The sequence below is a fragment of the Thalassophryne amazonica genome, chromosome 6 (genome assembly GCF_902500255.1).
Source record: "Thalassophryne amazonica chromosome 6, fThaAma1.1, whole genome shotgun sequence".
Lineage (NCBI taxonomy): Eukaryota > Metazoa > Chordata > Actinopteri > Batrachoidiformes > Batrachoididae > Thalassophryne > Thalassophryne amazonica.
Window position 1 is genome coordinate 35,570,047 of NC_047108.1, and position 17,678 is coordinate 35,587,724.

Here is a 17,678-nt window from a genome sequence, read left to right on the forward strand (position 1 = left end):
ATTAGTTTCACAGCATCCACAGGTGTATCTATAACCATTTCCTCAAGAATTGCCCTTGGCTGTGTGTGGCCAGCCTTTTGGCTGCCTCTCTCCCCTTCCCTTTCTCTCCTCTTGTGTGTTGTTCATCTGTTTTCCCTCAGGTGGTGCACTACAGAGCCGAGGAACACTTGCCCCTCATAAAGCTACTCACACACGCGTTCATCTGCAGCTCATCAGGAGCAGGTTACTTAAATCCCAGTTTTGAGCTCAGTCACAGCCGGATTCTTCCTTTCCATGATGCCAGAATCTACTGCTGAATGTATGACCTGTCTACACTGTCGCTTCCATGCGCTCTGACGTCTGAGCTTTCCACAGCTCATCTCAAGGTAACCTGGCCACCTCTAATTCCCGTATTAGAGCTTGTTGATCTTTTCGTGTTTCCAGACGCTTCCCTGCGCAGCTTCCATGCTGCATGCTCCTGGCACCTACCCCACCTTCTGCACGATGTCACTTTGGAACTCATCTGCTCTCAGCCTCAGAGCGCATAGCTCTGTCAATGTTCAGGTAAGTTCCTGCATGTCTGTAAGATGCCATTCTCACGCTGCTCCCGTTGGTGACTGTGCATGACCAAGAACTGTTTCCAAGAACTATATTCAAGAACTATTTCCAAGAACTGTTCCAAGAACTGTATGAACTCTGATACTGAACCACTAAGAACTTTCCAAGTCATTTCTAAAGTCAAGCCCTGCTTAACTGGAACTGCATCACAAGACGTGCAACACCTGACCTCTGAAGATATTCATGAACTGTGAACGATTTGTGAATAGTGAACCTCATTTCCTAGGACTGTGAACATTATTTCCAGAACAGTGAATATTCCTGTTTAAGCTTTCAGTGCTTGTTGTTAAGACTTCAGTGTTACGAGTGCAATCACTCTGTTCTCCTCTGTTCTCCTAGTTCCTCCTCCTCAGCTCTGTGTGTCCCCACCTGGTTCCAGCTCCAGTCCCATATACTCCAGGATTTCAATTCTCTTACAAGACTGGCTCGGGAACCTGCAGCTCCCTAATTTCCACCGCTACAAGCAGGTTGACTCTCCAGTCTGCAGGCACCCCAGCGCAGCAATATTATTTATTTATTGGAAATATAGCTTTTTTGTTCACAACCAGTTCTGTCCTTGCTCCCAGCATTTGAGCTAACCCCTGTAACGGTTCGGCCCCGTCCGGACCTCTAACCATAACAGCCTGACTGTCAAAAAACATCACAGGTATACAACATGCCCTGAGATACAACGGATACAACAAGAACATCTGATATATGAAAAATCAAAGCCAAAGGAAACTGAAAAATCAGAGACAAGGTCAACTACACAAAACATAATGAAAAATCACAACCAGAATATTCAGAATAATTGCAGTGAGGCTAATAATCAATTCAATTCAATTTATTTAGTTCTAAAGCACCCAAATCACAACAAGCTGCCTCAAGGTGCTCACACAAGTAAGGTCTAACCTTACCCTACCAAAAATGATATATAAAATAAATCAAATAAAATGCAATTGTAGAAACAAAGACCTTTGCCCCTTCCACAGTGTTTGTCTCAGAAGTATTGTGATGTACAAAGCCAGAATCACCACAGAATGCAATAACACAAAAACTTGCATTGAATGATCCTAGGAATATTCCAAGCAACCAATCAGAAGAAACATTATCCCAGCTGTTCTTAACTGAACTTTAACTGAAATCTTCTCACATGGAACACTCAGCCTGACGATCGCTCTGTGCACAAAACTCGGAGTGGCAGGTACTTACAGATCACAATTTCAACCTTTTGCAAATAAAGCTGTCTGAAGTCTCAGTCATGGAACACCAGATCCCTCCATAGGATGTAGTACAACAGACAGAGGGGTTTCTTGACATGAAGATATCCTACCAATGACTAGCAAAGGCCTGGACTGAAGGACACCACAAGGTTCTGATTGTGGCAGCACAAGAACAGGGATCCATAGAGATCCCAGATCCATAGAGGCAGGAGTCTACAGTACCATTACAATCAGGACCCAAGGTGAAGGATGTGCAAAGATATACCTGAAGCAGATCCAGCACATGTTGGCAGTGTGCAAGATGCAACTGGAACAACATTTTCTGAGAGGCACAGCAAAGTAGCTGGGATAGTGCACACTTTGCCCTTAGCTGACCATCAGTCACTGCTCTGTTTGGTTCAAAACTGGATCACACATGGAGAGAACACACAGAACCGAAAACCATACCCTTTCACGTGCTGTCGTGCACGGACTACAACGATGTGGATATGAATAAAAATATTAGAAACATACAGTGTGCACACTTCAAGACAGGCACTTGAGCGTGGAGGTTTGGAGGAGGTCACTTCTATAACAATCAACACAATGTCCCTGAAGATGGAAAATAATTCTTCTGGCCTTCAGTTAACTTCAGTGCTTACAAAAAAGAAACCTAAAGCTGTCATGTGCATTCTAACAGCTCATTACAAACACACGTATGACTTTTATTGGAAACAAGTGTTGTGCACTGATACTAAACATTAACAGCCTCATTAAAACACAAACTTCAGCATGTCAACACAAAGAAACGAAAAGAAAGAAAGTCAGATGGAGAAGTAAAAGTGAGAAGCAGGGAGCAGAAGTGGACTCACCGCAGTACTGGAGCTGCTCTGTGGAGCAGTACGTGTCAGGCAAAAAGCCCCCTGTGGAAAAGCTCATCTCCAGCTCGCTCCACTCTCTCATCGGACTGAAGACACTCAGCCTCTTAGTACAGTATCTGTGGGCACAAACACACACACGCTGAGTGAAAAGCTTCCACGAGCACTGGTCTGAGGACAGTGGAGGAGGACTCAGCTGTCCCCAGGGACAGAGCAGGGACACCCGTGGCAGGAAGACCGGGGTCCAAACAGCTGGGACTCCACAGATCGGAAAAGGCTGGAGGGAAATCTGGATACGCCAGGGAGAGTCTTGTGGTGTGTGGTTTAAAGTTTAGCCTTGATGAATGTATATGGAAGTAAATCTGTGCCATCAGAGTTTGAAATTGAATTTTTAAGGTTGAATTTTTTTAGTATCAAAATTTTTAAAGGTTGAATTTTTTTCGCATCAAAATCAGAGTTTGAAGTTGAATTTTATGAGGTTGAATTTGTTTAGCATCAAATATTCAGCCTCAAAAAATTCAACCTAAAAAAAAAAAATACAACCTAAAAAAAAATTCAACCTCAAAAATTCAACCTAAAAAAAAAAAAAAAAAATTCAACCTAAAAAAATAGAAAAACAGGGAGAAGCAATGACCCCTGACTTAAGCATCCAACATTCAGCCAGTCACGTTTTGCTCCACTGGTCATGTGACACTGACACCAAATCGGAGGAAGAAGAAGAAGGAGAAGGAGGCATGATGGACACTGGAGGAAGACAAAATGGGCATGATGGAGCTTTGGTGAGTGTTTACTTTTTCCTATTTGTGTTTGTGAAATTCACCAATAGACACATTCACTCATGAACTGGATTAATGCAGTGGCATGTGTGCACATTGCATTAGCAAGTAGCTAGCAATGTGTGAGAAATGATTTGATCCACCAACATGAATAGCATTTTTTGCTTAATGATTACCTTATCGGTCCTTTTGTTCACATTACATAGGAGCAGCTGTTTTTGAGGGTGTTCATCGCAAAAATGGTCATTTCTCTACATTGATTTCAGAGCCGCTGCTTCAAAGTGGTTGAAGCTTGAAGCAGTGCTTCGACCCATTGCTTCGTTGCTTCTCCAACTAGCGCTAACAATGTGACAAATGGTTTGATTCACTGACATGAATAGCCTTGTTTTGCTTAACGATTCCCTTAGCAGTCCTTCAGTTCACATTACGCCGGAGCGGCTGTTTTTGAGGGTGCTTATCGTGAAAATGGTCGTTGCTTCAAAGTGGTTGAAGCTTGAAGCAGTGCTTCGGCCCATTGCTTCGTTGCTTCTCCAACTAGCGCTAACAATGTGACAAATGGTTTGATTCACCGACATGAATAGCCTTTTTTTGCTTAACGATTCCCTTAGCAGTCCTTCAGTTCACATTACACCGCAGCGGCTGTTTTTGAGGGTGTTTATCGCGGAAGTGGCCGCTGCTTCAAGATGATTGAAGCTTGAAGCAGTGCTGCGACCCACTGCTTCGGTGGGTCTCTGGTTCGTTGCTAATCAGAAGCGGCAGATCCGCAAATTCTTCATTAACCTCCTTCAAAGTCATTTAAAGATGGCACTTTTGTGTGGATTAAAGTCACTAACTGGGACGCTTGTCTTGTTGCGCGCAAGAAACAAGAATCGTCCGTCTGCAAACGCTCTGCAGCTGTCTGCCGAGTAAAGATTGAAAGATAGATTTATCACTGTTTTTAATCAAATGACACCTGTGTCCAAACGCTGTAGTACAAATCACAAACTACAACCAACCAAAGCCAGTTTTTTTTTTTTTTATCCCCTCCACCAAAAATAAATGTCTTCTTTTCATTTTAAATTACATCCTGATGTGCACGCAGCTGGCTGCAAGAGCTCTGAGGCAATGGAGTCACATTTGTGTCATTAAAACCTGAAAGGAAATGCTTTTGACAAAAACTACAGATTTTGTTGATCTCTGGACAAAAATTGAAATAAAGGATCCATCATGTCGAGATTTTATTTTATTTTTTATGTCCAGAGATCTTGGATCCAGGGACCAATTTCATATTTATTTAAGACTCAATAAAATGTTGTTGACATAGAAAACCTGTAAAGCCTACTTTTAGTACACAGAAAATTCACAAGAGGTATTGATAAGGGAATTGATAAAGAATTGGTTCGATAAGCGGAATCGATATCAAGATCTTATCAGTACCCACCCTTAGTAAGCATACGCAAACCCAAAGCAGCGAGTATGATGACTGAAAGCACATTAAACAGTGACAGTGTTGAAGGCCTTTTACATTGCACGCGTTCAGGGTGTTAAACGAGATGCGGACTGCTCTTAAAAACACTTTTCAATGAGAAGTGTCGCATTTTTGACACGCCATGGCGCGACGGTCATGTTTCTTGTCATCAAACAGCAACAGTCAAAATTCAACCCAATCCAACTTTCACCGCTTTGCACAGACGTAGCTGCGCGCTGTCCAATAGAACTGAAACATCAAGCCAAAACACAGAAGACTTCAGTGCAGAAATGTGTCCCATAACTACTAATTTATATACTTTTCTGAAGAAAATCCTTACAATGTTTTTTTACTATAAGGTTTTCTGATTACTGTACATTCTGAAGTAAAAAAAAAAAAATCATTTCTTACATTATAAAACTTGTAATTAAAATAGTTTTGAGTTAGAAGTTTTTTGAGAAACCTTTGTTCATCTGTAAATTAAAACTAACTTGTTTCAGATATGATGACCTCTTGATTAACATTACAAGGAACCTTGGATATTTATTTACAAAATGGCATGAAAATGAATGTGTACATTCATGTTTGAGGAGTTATGTTTTGGTGACAAATGCACATTGCTAAGTTTTTAAAATAGTGAATTCCTCCGCACGTCTGTCTCAATGTGCCGAAAAAGTGCTTATGGCCACGTCTTTTCACAATTCCTGTGCTAGTCAGACGACGTCCTGGATAAAACACAGCGTCCAGTTTGGAAATGAACGGCACATTCCACTGTTACAGGAGGTTTTGCCATGGAAAGAGGAGCGGAGGCTTTGCGCGTCACGGCGGTGCTGCATGGCACACAGTAACGCCGTGATGAAGCCTCACGGGACATGTTCTGGCATGTCCAGGCACATCCACAATTTCTCGGATAATCACTCGATGGAAAAACCACCGACAGCTGTCTGAACGCCATCTCAAAGTCGTCCTGTGAGACCAAAACGGAGGTGTTCCTTTGTTTCACTCCATCAGCAAATCAGTCGTGACGCGTGAAGCCTCCGCTCGGCTTTCCATGACAAAATCTTTAGTCAAAAGTGAAATCTGCCGGAAAATGGCTGATGTCCAGCTCTTGTGATAACCAGAGAAAGTGCACACGACGGTCTCGGATCCACAGAGCCATCCGTTTTGAAATGAACCGGTGGTTTGTGGCTCTCGATGGCGGCTCGGAGCGCGGCGCGCCGAGCGTACTTAAAGCCATCCTTAAAGCCGTCCTTAAAGCTGTAGTAACAGTCCTTATTCTCTGTGAAGCCCGTAAAATTTTCACCGAAAGCCAGATAAATTTTTCTAATGGTTTCCAGCTGCCAGTCTCTAACAGTTTCTGAAAACATTCTGATGGGAAAAAAAGCCCAAATCATTCCGCCATTTCCTGACAATGAAAATCCGCCGAGGGGGTAGACCACTCCTCACTCAAAGCCTGCTCACAGGTGAATGACGCAACCGACAGGCGTGGAAAAACTCACGCATGCGCACGAGGGTTCAAGCTTGTCTGACGCAATCACACGTGATTCAAATCCATATGGTTTTTGAAAAAAATAAGGTTGGATACTTTTCTAATAGAACCTCGTACTTACCCACACTTTTTTTTTTAAAAATAAAACTGTCGGTTTCTTTTCTAATAGACCTCGTATGTTGGTATACTTTTGTAGTTCCATTTAACTTATATCACTTATTTTACTCCTTCTCTGGGCCCCCTTATCTCTGCTTATCATTCACTCCTCTCTCACCACTCAAAACAGCTGCAATAACTCCAATATTTTAAAAAGTGTGGTGCTGATCCTGTCAACTTCAATAACTTCCATCCTATGTCTAATTTGCCTTTCATCTCCAAAATTCTTCAAAAACAGTAGCTATCCAACTTCACTCCCATTTATCCCGCAATAACTTGAATGAACAGTTCCAGTTTGTTCTCCATCCCCTCATAACACAGAAACTGCACTCATAAAAATCCTTAGTGACCACCTGATGGCAGCTGATTCTGGTTTACTCACTATTCTCACCCTCCTTGACCTGAGTGCAGCTTTTGATGCAATTTCTCACATCACCCTCCTCAATAAATTATCCTCCACTGGCATTACACACACTTCATTAAACTGGTTTAAATTAAGGTTGAGTTGACTAGTCGGGTACCATTAGTCATCGACAAGTCAACTAGTTGGCAACTAAATTTGACATTGAATGAATAAAGCCAAATTTGAATCTTCATGGTGAAACTCAAATGTGACATCTATTTCAACAAATGTAAGCACAAAATCACAAATACAAAACAAAACAAAAAAAACAGAATTAGCATGAAGACAATACCTGCATTCATTTACTAGGCATAGATGACGTGTTTGAGCCGACTAATTCACCTGCTGAGGTTCACACACTCTCTGCATTGAGTGAAGGGAGCGGTGGCAGCTCCAGCAGGTCTATTAAGGGTTAAATGAACTTAATTACTGGCTTTCGATTAATAAAAAATAGTCGACTAGTCGGATGTTAGCTAGTCGTAGTCGACTATTACAACTTGTCGTCCCCCCCTAGTTTAAATCCTATCTCTCAGGCTACACTCAGTTAATCTTGCTCAAAACCTTCACATCCCAGCCTTCATCCTGGGGCCTCTTCATCATTTACCTCCTCCCCTTCGGCAATATTTTCTGCAAATATAACATCAATTTCCACTACTGTGCCGATAACACTCAGGTCTACGAGGTCTATTAGAAAAGTATCCAACCTTATTATTTTTTTCAAAAACCATATGGATTTGAATCACGTGTGATTGCGTCAGACAAGCTTGAACCCTCGTGCGCACGCGTGACTTTTTCCATGCCTGTCGGTTGCGTCATTCGCCTGTGAGCAGCTTTGAGTGAGGAGTGGTCCACCCCCTCGGCGGATTTTCATTGTCAGGAAATGGCGGAATGATTTGGGCTTTTTTTCCATCAGAATTTTTTCAGAAACTGTTAGAGACTGGCAGCTGGAAACAAATTTATCTGGCTTTCGGTGAAAATTTTACAGGCTTCACAGAGAATAAGGACTGTTACTACAGCTTTAAGGACGCTCGGCGCGCCGCGCTCCATGCCACCATCGAGAGCCACAAACCACCGGATCATTTCTGAACGGATGGCTCTGTGGAGCCAGACCGTCGTGTGCACTTTCTCTGGTTATCACAAGAGCTGGACATCAACCATTTTCCGGCAGATTTCACTTTTAACAAGAGATTTTGTCATGGAAAGCCGAGTGGAGGCTTCTCGCGTCACGACCGATTTCCTGATGGAGCGAGACAAAGGAACACCTCCGTTTTGGTCTCACAGGACGGCTTTGAGATGGTGTTCAGACAGCTGTCGGTGGTTTTTCCATCGAGTGATTATCCGAGAAAATGTGGATGTGCCTGGACATGCCAGAACATGTCCCGTGAGGCTTCATCACGGCGTTGCTGTGCACCGTGCGGCACCGCCGCGACGCGCGAAGCCTCCGCTCCTCTTTCCATGACAAAAACTCCTGTAACAGTGGAATGTGCCGTTCATTTCCAAACTGGACGCTGTGTTTTATCCGGGACATCGTCTGACTAGCACAGGAATTGTGAAAAGACGTGGACATCAGCACTTTTTCGGCACATTGAGACAGACGTGCGGAGGAATTCAAGTTAAGTTAAAGATGGAAAATTATCAGGGGTGAAGGAAAGAGCTTTGCACGCTCGCATCATTAAAGATATTAATATTAATCCACCTGTAGCACCGCTTTTACGCAGAGCTCAAATAAAAGTAAATAAAATGAAACAGCCACACCGGTCGGCCAGTTATGTCAGTATTGAAGTGTGTGTTCACGTCGATCGTGTGCCCTCCACTTCAGCAGGATCTGAAAGCATTACATTGGAATATGGAGTATATCACAGAGAAATTAATCTCATTAGTGTATATTCTTATATTACTAACAGAATATAGCGACTGTCATGTCACCCGTCAAACTGAGAGAAAAAAAATTTCCATTCTATTTGCCCTTACAGAATATTTCAGGATGGAAAACCTGATGTGAAGAAAAAAAAAAAAAAACAGAGGCTAATTAAAAAGGGATAAATTGAGATTTATGAAAGTGAGACTTCTAATTGATTCGCTAAACAAATGGTGAGATATTTATCATGACAAAGCATTCAGGCAGTAAAACTGAAGTCACTACTTTACAGAATATAGATTGACACAAAAAAATAATTGCAATTTTCGTCATTTCACCACATCATTAATATTACATATAATACACATTGATGAAAGCTCACTCCACAATTCTTTGTCAGCTTGTCGCTGTACCTGAATGCTGCACAAAATGGCATTTTCAGATCATTTTAACTCGAGTTTAAGTCAGTGCATCACCAATTTCTATTTAATCTAATGCCTGACGACGTGTAATAACGCTAAGCAAGATGGCGGCTGCCTGGCAACAGCTCACAGGCTGCGTCTGCCATAGAGCAGATTAAATAGAAATCGATGGTCTGACCTCCTCCATGTTGCCACTCCCTCTCGCACCTTCAGAGCTTCCTCCTTCATCCACTTGACTGTCCCCCGCCCATCTCACCACTATAGGGTGCAGAGCATTCGGCTGCTCTGCTCCCCAGTTTTGGAACTCTTTACCACCTGTCCTCAAAAATATAAATTCTCTTCCACTATTGAAAGGGGTGGTCTATTAGCCTTGAAACTGGGTGTTTGTTGATATAGTTATAGATGAGTATTAGATCTACACTTAAGGACAACAACACATAACTCCACTGGAAGGAACTTGTACTGCATTTGTTATATAGCAGTGCTGTTACTGGACAAAATTAAAATTGTTCTCTTTTCTGATGGGATGGACCTTTTCTTTTGCTTTGTTTTGTTTTTGTCTATTATCAATGTGTTGTTGCCTGATGTAATTGAATATTTTAGCTCAAACATTTACTGTGTTAACATGGCAATGCTTCCACCAACTTATCTAGCATAATTATAAAATAAAAACATAGCTAGGGTAGTAGAATTTACAACATTTAATGTAAATGGACTGAATGCACCCCATAAAAGAATATGATTATTTGTAAAAGTTATAAACATTTAATGTAAATGGACTGAATGTACCCCATAAAGAATATGATTATTTGTAAAAGTTATAACATTTAATGTAAATGGACTGAATGCACCCCATAAAAGATCTAATTATTTGAAAAAGTTATAAACAGAGATAGTTTTCATACAAGAAAGACAGCCAACAAACGAACACCAAAAGCTAAAATAATGGGTAGGGCAAGTACCATATAATCTGTTCCTGTGACTTATATTCTGGTGCAATTTAATGAGGAAAAAACAAACAAACAAAACAAAAATAACAGCAACAACAAAACTGCCACATTCATTATTATTATTATTAATACTACTACTATTACTAATAATAATAAATTGTGTAATTAATAATAAGAATAATAACAACAGTAATATGTACAGCATTCAAAGCATGAAACAAAATCAAGTTTTTATTGTAGTGTTTGCAACGCTGTGGGCAGCAATCCATGTGCATTTGATGATATCTTTTGTTCAAACGGTGCCAAATAGCATCCAATATGTTGTCCAACGCATGTTTATTTGTCCATCTTGCTCATTGTTTGATTTTAAAAGTCTTGATGGTCAGTAACAGTACAGGCTGTGATGTGTACAGGTGCGACACTGAGTTGCGGTCCATTGTTAGTTAGACTCATCCCCGGGAAAGTGCTGTGTTACAAAGTAAGTTCCACATACAGAAAAACTCTGATGTGACTTATATGTTTTTTTCTTATTCACAATGCATTTTTGATAGGTGTGACTTAGTATCTGTAAAATATGGTATATGTATCTTTTTTCAAATCAATCAAGAAATATGTACTCTGAAGCATGGACATTTTCAAAAGTGTATGGTCTAAAATATGACCATTCATTCAAGAAATGTTTCTGAGTATCTGAGTGCTCAAGGGATATGTTGACAGGAGGAGACTTCAGTTTCTGTCTCGACACAGACCAAAGCAGCTAGATCCCCAGTGGCTTTAATGAAATGTTTAAAACTTTGTGACATCTGGAGACACCATCTCTCCATAACCAAAGACTATTCTTTCTATTTATGTCCCTATAATTCCCATAATGGGTAGATTTTTTTCGTGCATTAATCAATTAACCTACAGACCTCTGGAACCTGAATAACCCATCTACGAATCCAAATCATAGAAAAAGGTGGGATGGTATGGAAAAAGCAAATGGAAGGAAAAAATGCAGTGATTTTTACATTTACTTTGACTTCTGTTCATGGCAGACATTATGAACCCAATATATTATTTTTTGTGGTCAGCATCATTTCATAATTGAATGGGAAAGTGTGTCCTAATTTTGACTGGTACTGTACATTTAAGGGCTACAAAACGTTCAAAGAGTTTAGACAGGAGCAATTTAGGGCTAGTAATGAGGTTAAAAAAAGATATTGTTTCAAATAGGTGATATCAACCGGTGGGTTGTACTTAAGACTGGGTACATAAGCAGTATCCACAAGTCTTTGAGGAGCAAATTTGGCAGAGGACCTCTAGCTTGTCAACAAAATATATGACAAAATTATTGAAATGTTTAAAAAAAATGTAAAAAAAATTGAAGGGATTTGCATATTTTTCCCTCAACACTACAAAACATCAAATCTTTCAAGAAATCTGTAAGAATTTCAGTGCATAAAGGGCAATGTTGCAATCCTAAAGCCGTCTGGACATTTGCACAAATTTAATCCCCGCACTGCCTGCACAATTCGCCCTGTCAATGCAACACGCTTTGTACCACTGGAGGCCGCGCTTTGTGCCACTGGATGTCGCATTATAAAAAATAATTATTTCGAAGCCGATGATCCATTTTCCCTCAGATGAATTGGTTGTTGTCCTGGGGGATTTCAACGCCCACGTGGGCGGTGACAGTGAGACCTGGAGGGGGATGATCAGGAAGCGGCACTCCCCGATCTGAACCCGAGTGGTGTCAGTTGTTGGACGTCTGTGCTAGCCACATTTGCCCATCACGAACACCATGTTCGAGCACAAGGGTGTCCATAAGTGCATGTGCCACCAGGACAGTATCAGCAAAGTCGTATCATCTGACCTTCCGCCACGTGTCTCGGACACTCGGGTGAAGAGAGGGGCTGAGCTGTCGACCGATCACCACCTGGTGGTGAGTTGGATCCACTGGAAGGGGAGGAAGCCGGTCAGACCTGGCCGGCCCAAATGTATCATGAAGGTCTGCTGGGAACGACCAGTGGAACCCTCTGTCGGTGAGGTCTTCAACTCCCACCTCTGGGAGGGCTTCTCCCAGATCCCGGGGGAGGTTGGAGACATGGAGTCTGAGTGGACCATGTTCTCTACCTCCATTGTTGATGCGGCCGCTCATAGCTGTGGTCGCAAGGTCTCTGGTGCCTATCGTGGCGGTGGACACCGGAAGTAAGGGATGCTGTCAAGCTGAAGAAGGAGTCCTACTTGTCTTTGTTGGTAAGTGGGACCCCGGAGGCAGCTGACAGGTACCGGCAGGCCAAGCGTGCTGCAGCCTGTGCGGTCACAGAGGCAAAAACCCGGGTCTGGGAGGAGTTCGGGGAGGCCATGGAGGACTATCGGTCGGCTTTGACGAAATTCTGGCAAACCATCTGACACCTCAGGAGGTGGAAGCAGCTCTCCGCCAACACTGTCTATAGTGCGGGTAGGGAGTTGTTGACCCTGACTGGGGATGATGTCGGGCGGTGGAAGGAATACTTCGAGGATCTCCTCAATCCCATCGTCACGTCTTCCAAAGAGGAAGCAGAGAATGGGGACTCAGAGGCGGACTCATCCATCACCCAGGCCAAAGTCACTGAGGTGGTCAGAAAGCTCCTTGGTGGCAAGGCTCCTGGGGTGGATGAAACCCATCCTGAGTACCTTAAATCTCTGGATGTTGTGGGACTGTCTTGGTTGACACGCCTCTGCAACATCGTGTGGTGGTCGGGGACAGTGCCTCTGGATTGGCAGACCGGGTGGTGGTCCCTCTGTTTAAGAAGGGGGACCGGAGGTGTGTTCCAACTACAGGGGATCACACTCCTCAGCTTCCCAGGTAAGGTCTATTCCAGAGTACTGGGGAGGAGAATTTGACCGATAGTCGAACCTCGGATTCAGGAGGAGCAGTGTGGTTTTCGTCCTGGTCGCGGCACACTGAACCAGCTCTACACCCTCCATCGGGTGCTCGAGGGTTCATGGGAGTTCACCCAACCAGTCCACATGTGCTTTGTGGATCTGGAGAAAACATTCCACCGTGTCTCTCGAGGCACTCTGTGGGGCTTGCTCCGTTGGTACAGGGTCCAGGGTCCTTTTGGTAAGGGCTATCCGGTCCCTGTAGGACCGCAGCAGGAGCTTGGTTCGCATTGCCGTTAGTAAGTCAAACCTGTTTCCAGTGCACGTTGGCCTCCGCCAGGGCTGCCCTTTGTCACAGCTCTGTTTATTACCTTTATGGACAGAATTTCTAGGCGCAGCCAGGGTGTTGAGGGGGTCTGGTTTGGGAACCACAGAATCTTACCTCTGCTGTTTGCGCACGATGTAGTTCTGTTGGCTTCATCAAATCAGGGCCTTCAGCGTACACTGGGGTGGTTTGCAGCTGAGTGTGAAGCGTGTGAAAATCAGCACCTTCAAATCCGAGACTATGATTCTCAACCAGAAAAAGGTGCCCTGCCCTCTTCAGGTGGGTGGGGTGTCCTTGCCTCAAGTGGAGGAGTTTAAGTATCTCGGGGTCTTGTTCACGAGTGAGGGACGGATGGAGCGTGAGATCGACAGACGGATCGGTGCAGCGTCTGCAGTGATGCGGTTGCTGTATTGGACCATCATGGCGAAGAGAGAGCTGAGTAGGGGGCAAAGCTCTTGATTTACCGATCGATCTACGTTCCGACCCTCACCTATGGTCATGAGATTTGGCTCATGACTGAAAGAACAAGATCGCGAGTTCAAGCGGCCGAGATGAGTTTCCTCTGCAGTGTGTCTGTGTGTTCCCTTAGAGATAGGGTGAGAAGCTCGGTCACTCGGGAGGAGCTCGGAGTCGAGCCGCTGCTCCTCCATGTCGAAAGGAGCCAACTGAAGTGACTCAGGCATCTTTTCTGGATGCCCCCTGGATGCCTCGCTGGAAAGGTGTTCCGGGCACGTCCCATTGGGAGGATGCCCCGGGGAAGACCTAGGACACACTGGAGGGACTATGTCTCTCAGCTGGCTTGGGAATGCCTCTGGGTTCCCCCAGAGGAGTTGGGGGAGGTGTGTGGATCGGAATTCTGGGCGGCTTTGCTTGAGCTGCTGCCCCCACGACCTGACCCCAGATGAAGCGGAAGAAAATGGATGGATGGATGGATGGATGGATGGATGGATGGATGGAAACCATCTCTCATCACTCCAGGAATCACAGAGAAATTATCTATAGCTTCAGCTGTTCTCGTGTGCTTCATGACTTGGAGAATGCATTTGGAATCATCTCAAAGGTAATTATTTATAATATTTCTATTGTAATGGCTTGGTAAAACGGTTGCATTTTCATTCCTTCTTAGAATGTCTCTGTAAAATTAAGTTTATAATCGTCATAATCGTTCAGATACGTTGCACTGCAGCAATGAGACGCATTGACTTGCAGTGAAACACAGTGTTTTCAAATAGACTGTGCAATGTCTAGTTCACAAAATGAATGTATACCAGAGAAATTTGAACATATCAAAATTTTCTTTGAGCACTTGCAAGCACCCGCGCACAGCTCACACACAGTTTGTGAGTTTACTCCTTGGCACACCAGATTGTATGCTAGTGCAGGGATCAAATTTGTGCAAGTGTCAACGTACCTTAAGATGAACACCCATGATCTCCAATCACTCAGTTGGCACTGTATCAAAAATTGTCATTCATCAATAGCTGATATAACTACATGGGCAAATGATTAATTTCGGCAACCTTTGTTAAACACGACAATACAGAGTTACATTCACAAAGAAGAGAAGAAGAGGTCTTTATTTAACATAGGTAGTTAACAAAAGCCTAAGCTTGTCTCAAAAAAGGACCCACGGCACATGTGTCTGCATCTCCCCTCCCCCAAGGTATGTTAAACTTGTCCAGAAGCAGCATCAATGTCTGAGGTGTCTAGGTTGGACCATCACACAGTTTAAACCGAGCACTATATTATGATATCAATGTAGTGAGAAGCTAAATAAAAAAAAATGTTACTCCTGCTGTTGCCTTCTGACTAGCATACTAATGTTGGATGCTAGCACTATCTAACAAGCAAACTTTTATGGTACCTTGCATCCAATATTAAAGTTTGCTTGCTCGCTAAAAAGTTTGCTTGCTAGCTATCGCTGGCATTAGATGCTTGCTGTCACTGCAGCCTGCTCTCTGGAGGCATGATGGCTGAGAAAGACAGTTACTTGGCCATTCCTGTAACTGTTTTCACCATCTGGGGAATAGGGTGAGTTCCTGTGGTGGAAAATGGGCTCAGGTTAATTTTCTGTGAAACAAACTATCCCGCCCCCAATAGCTTTGTACTGTGGGAGACAATGAAGGCATATCTGAGAAGGCCCATAATCTCTTACACCAGCGGCTTAAAGATAAAACACATGGCTGAAATTGGTGACTTATAGACAGAAATCCTATATTTAGAAAAAGAACACCAAATGTCACTCTAGAAAGACGTATCATACACTAGTAAACAAGAAGCTTAAATAGAACTTGTTGAACACTTACAGAATAAAAAGAAATATGACAACCAAACAGAGACACTTTGAACTGGAGGAAAACCACACAAAGCCAAAAATGGAAGCTTAACAGAAAACCAAAGTGAAATGGATTGTTTTATACAGTACATTTCCTCTTATACACTGGAATCCTCAGGGGATCTTTAGGGCCCCTTCACACATACAACCCCTGGCAAAAATTATGGAATCACCGGCCTTGGAGGATGTTCATTCAGTTGTTTAATTTTGTAGAAAAAAAGCAGATCACAGACATGACACAAAACTAAAGTCATTTCAAATGGCAACTTTCTGGCTTTAAGAAACACTATAAGAAATCAGGAAAAATTGTGGCAGTCAGTAACGGTTACTTTTTTAGACCAAGCAGAGGGAAAAAAATATGGAATCACTCAATTCTGAGGAAATAATTATGGAAACACCCTGTAAATTTTAATCCCCAAAACTAACACCTGCATCAAATCAGATCTGCTCATTAGTCTGCATCTAAAAAGGAGTGATCACACCTTGGAGAGCTGTTGCACCAAGTGGACTGACATGAATCATGGCTCCAACACGAGAGATGTCAGTTGAAACAAAGGAGAGGATTATCAAACTCTTAAGAGGGTAAATCATCACGCAATGTTGCAAAAGATGTTGGTTGTTCGCAGTCAGCTGTGTCTAAACTCTGGACCAAATACAAACAACATGGGAAGGTTGTTAAAGGCAAACATACTGGTAGACCAAGGAAGACATCAAAGCGTCAAGACAAAAAACTTAAAGCAATATGTCTAAAAAAATTGAAAATGCACAACAAAACAAATGAGGAACGAATGGGAGGAAACTGGAGTCAACGTCTGTGACCAAACTATAAGAAACCGCCTAAAGGAAATGGGATTTACATACAGAAAAGCTAAACGAAAGCCATCATTAACACCTAAACAGAAAAAAACAAGGTTACAATGGGCTAAGGAAAAGCAATCGTGGACTGTGGATGACTGGATGAAAGTCATATTCATTGATGAATCTCGAATCTGCATTGGGCAAGGTGATGATGCTGGAACTTTTGCTTGGTGCCGTTCCAGTGAGATTTATAAAGATGACTGCCTGAAGAGAACATGTAAATTTCCACAGTCATTGATGATATGGGGCTGCATGTCAGGTAAAGGCACTGGGGAGATGGCTGTCATTACATCATCAATAAATGCACAAGTTTACGTTGATATTTTAAACACTTTTGTTATCCCATCAATTGAAAGGATGTTTGGGGATGATGAAATCATTTTTCAAGATGATAATGCATCTTGCCATAGAGCAAAAATTGTCAAAACATTCCTTGCAAAAAGACACATAGGGTCAATGTCATGGCCTGGAAATAGTCCGGATCTTAATCCAATTGAAAATCTTTGGTGGAAGTTGAAGAAAATGGTCCATGACAAAGCTCCAACCTGCAAAGCTGATCTGGCAACAGCAGTCAGAGAAAGTTGGAGCCAGATTGATGAAGAGTACTGTTTGTCACTCATTAAGTCCATGCCTCAGAGACTGCAAGCTGTTATAAAAGCCAGAGGTGGTGCAACAAAATACTAGTGATGTGTTGGAGCGTTCTTTTGTTTTTCATGATTCCATCATTTTTTCCTCAGAATTGAGTGATTCCATATTTTTTTCCTTCTGCTTGGTCTAAAAAAGTAACCCTTACTGACTGCCACAATTTTTGTTCTTGATTTCTTTTAGTGTTTCTTAAAGCCAGAAAGTTGCCATTTCAAATTACTTTAGTTTTGTGTCATGTCTGTGATCTGCTTTTTTTCTACAAAATTAAACAACTGAATGAACATCCTCCAAGGCCGGTGATTCCATAATTTTTGCCAGGGGTTGTAGTGTGAAGTTTGATTGAAGTGCGCACAAAGTGCACATGATGCAGGAATCGTGTGCAACCTGTGTAAAATCATGTGTGCTGTGCGAACCCATTGAACCCTCTCGTGCACAAACATCTAACACCACTCGTTTGGCACTTAGAAAATGTGTGGCCAGTCACACTCTTGGCACAACAACAGTCTGCAGA

The 17,678-nt window shown here is 42.7% G+C and overlaps 1 protein-coding gene across 2 annotated transcripts in view; it reads right to left on the reverse strand.

Moving 5' to 3' along the window:
* Positions 1-17,678, reverse strand: part of nr1h5 (nuclear receptor subfamily 1, group H, member 5) — a 133,776-nt gene that overhangs the window by 59,086 nt on the left and 57,012 nt on the right. For both annotated transcript variants that reach the window (XM_034171986.1, XM_034171985.1), the window contains exon 2: positions 2,651-2,775. In XM_034171986.1, the coding sequence (XP_034027877.1) occupies positions 2,651-2,741 (91 nt within the window). In that variant the 5' untranslated portion in view covers positions 2,742-2,775. The remainder of the gene's footprint in view (positions 1-2,650; positions 2,776-17,678) is intronic.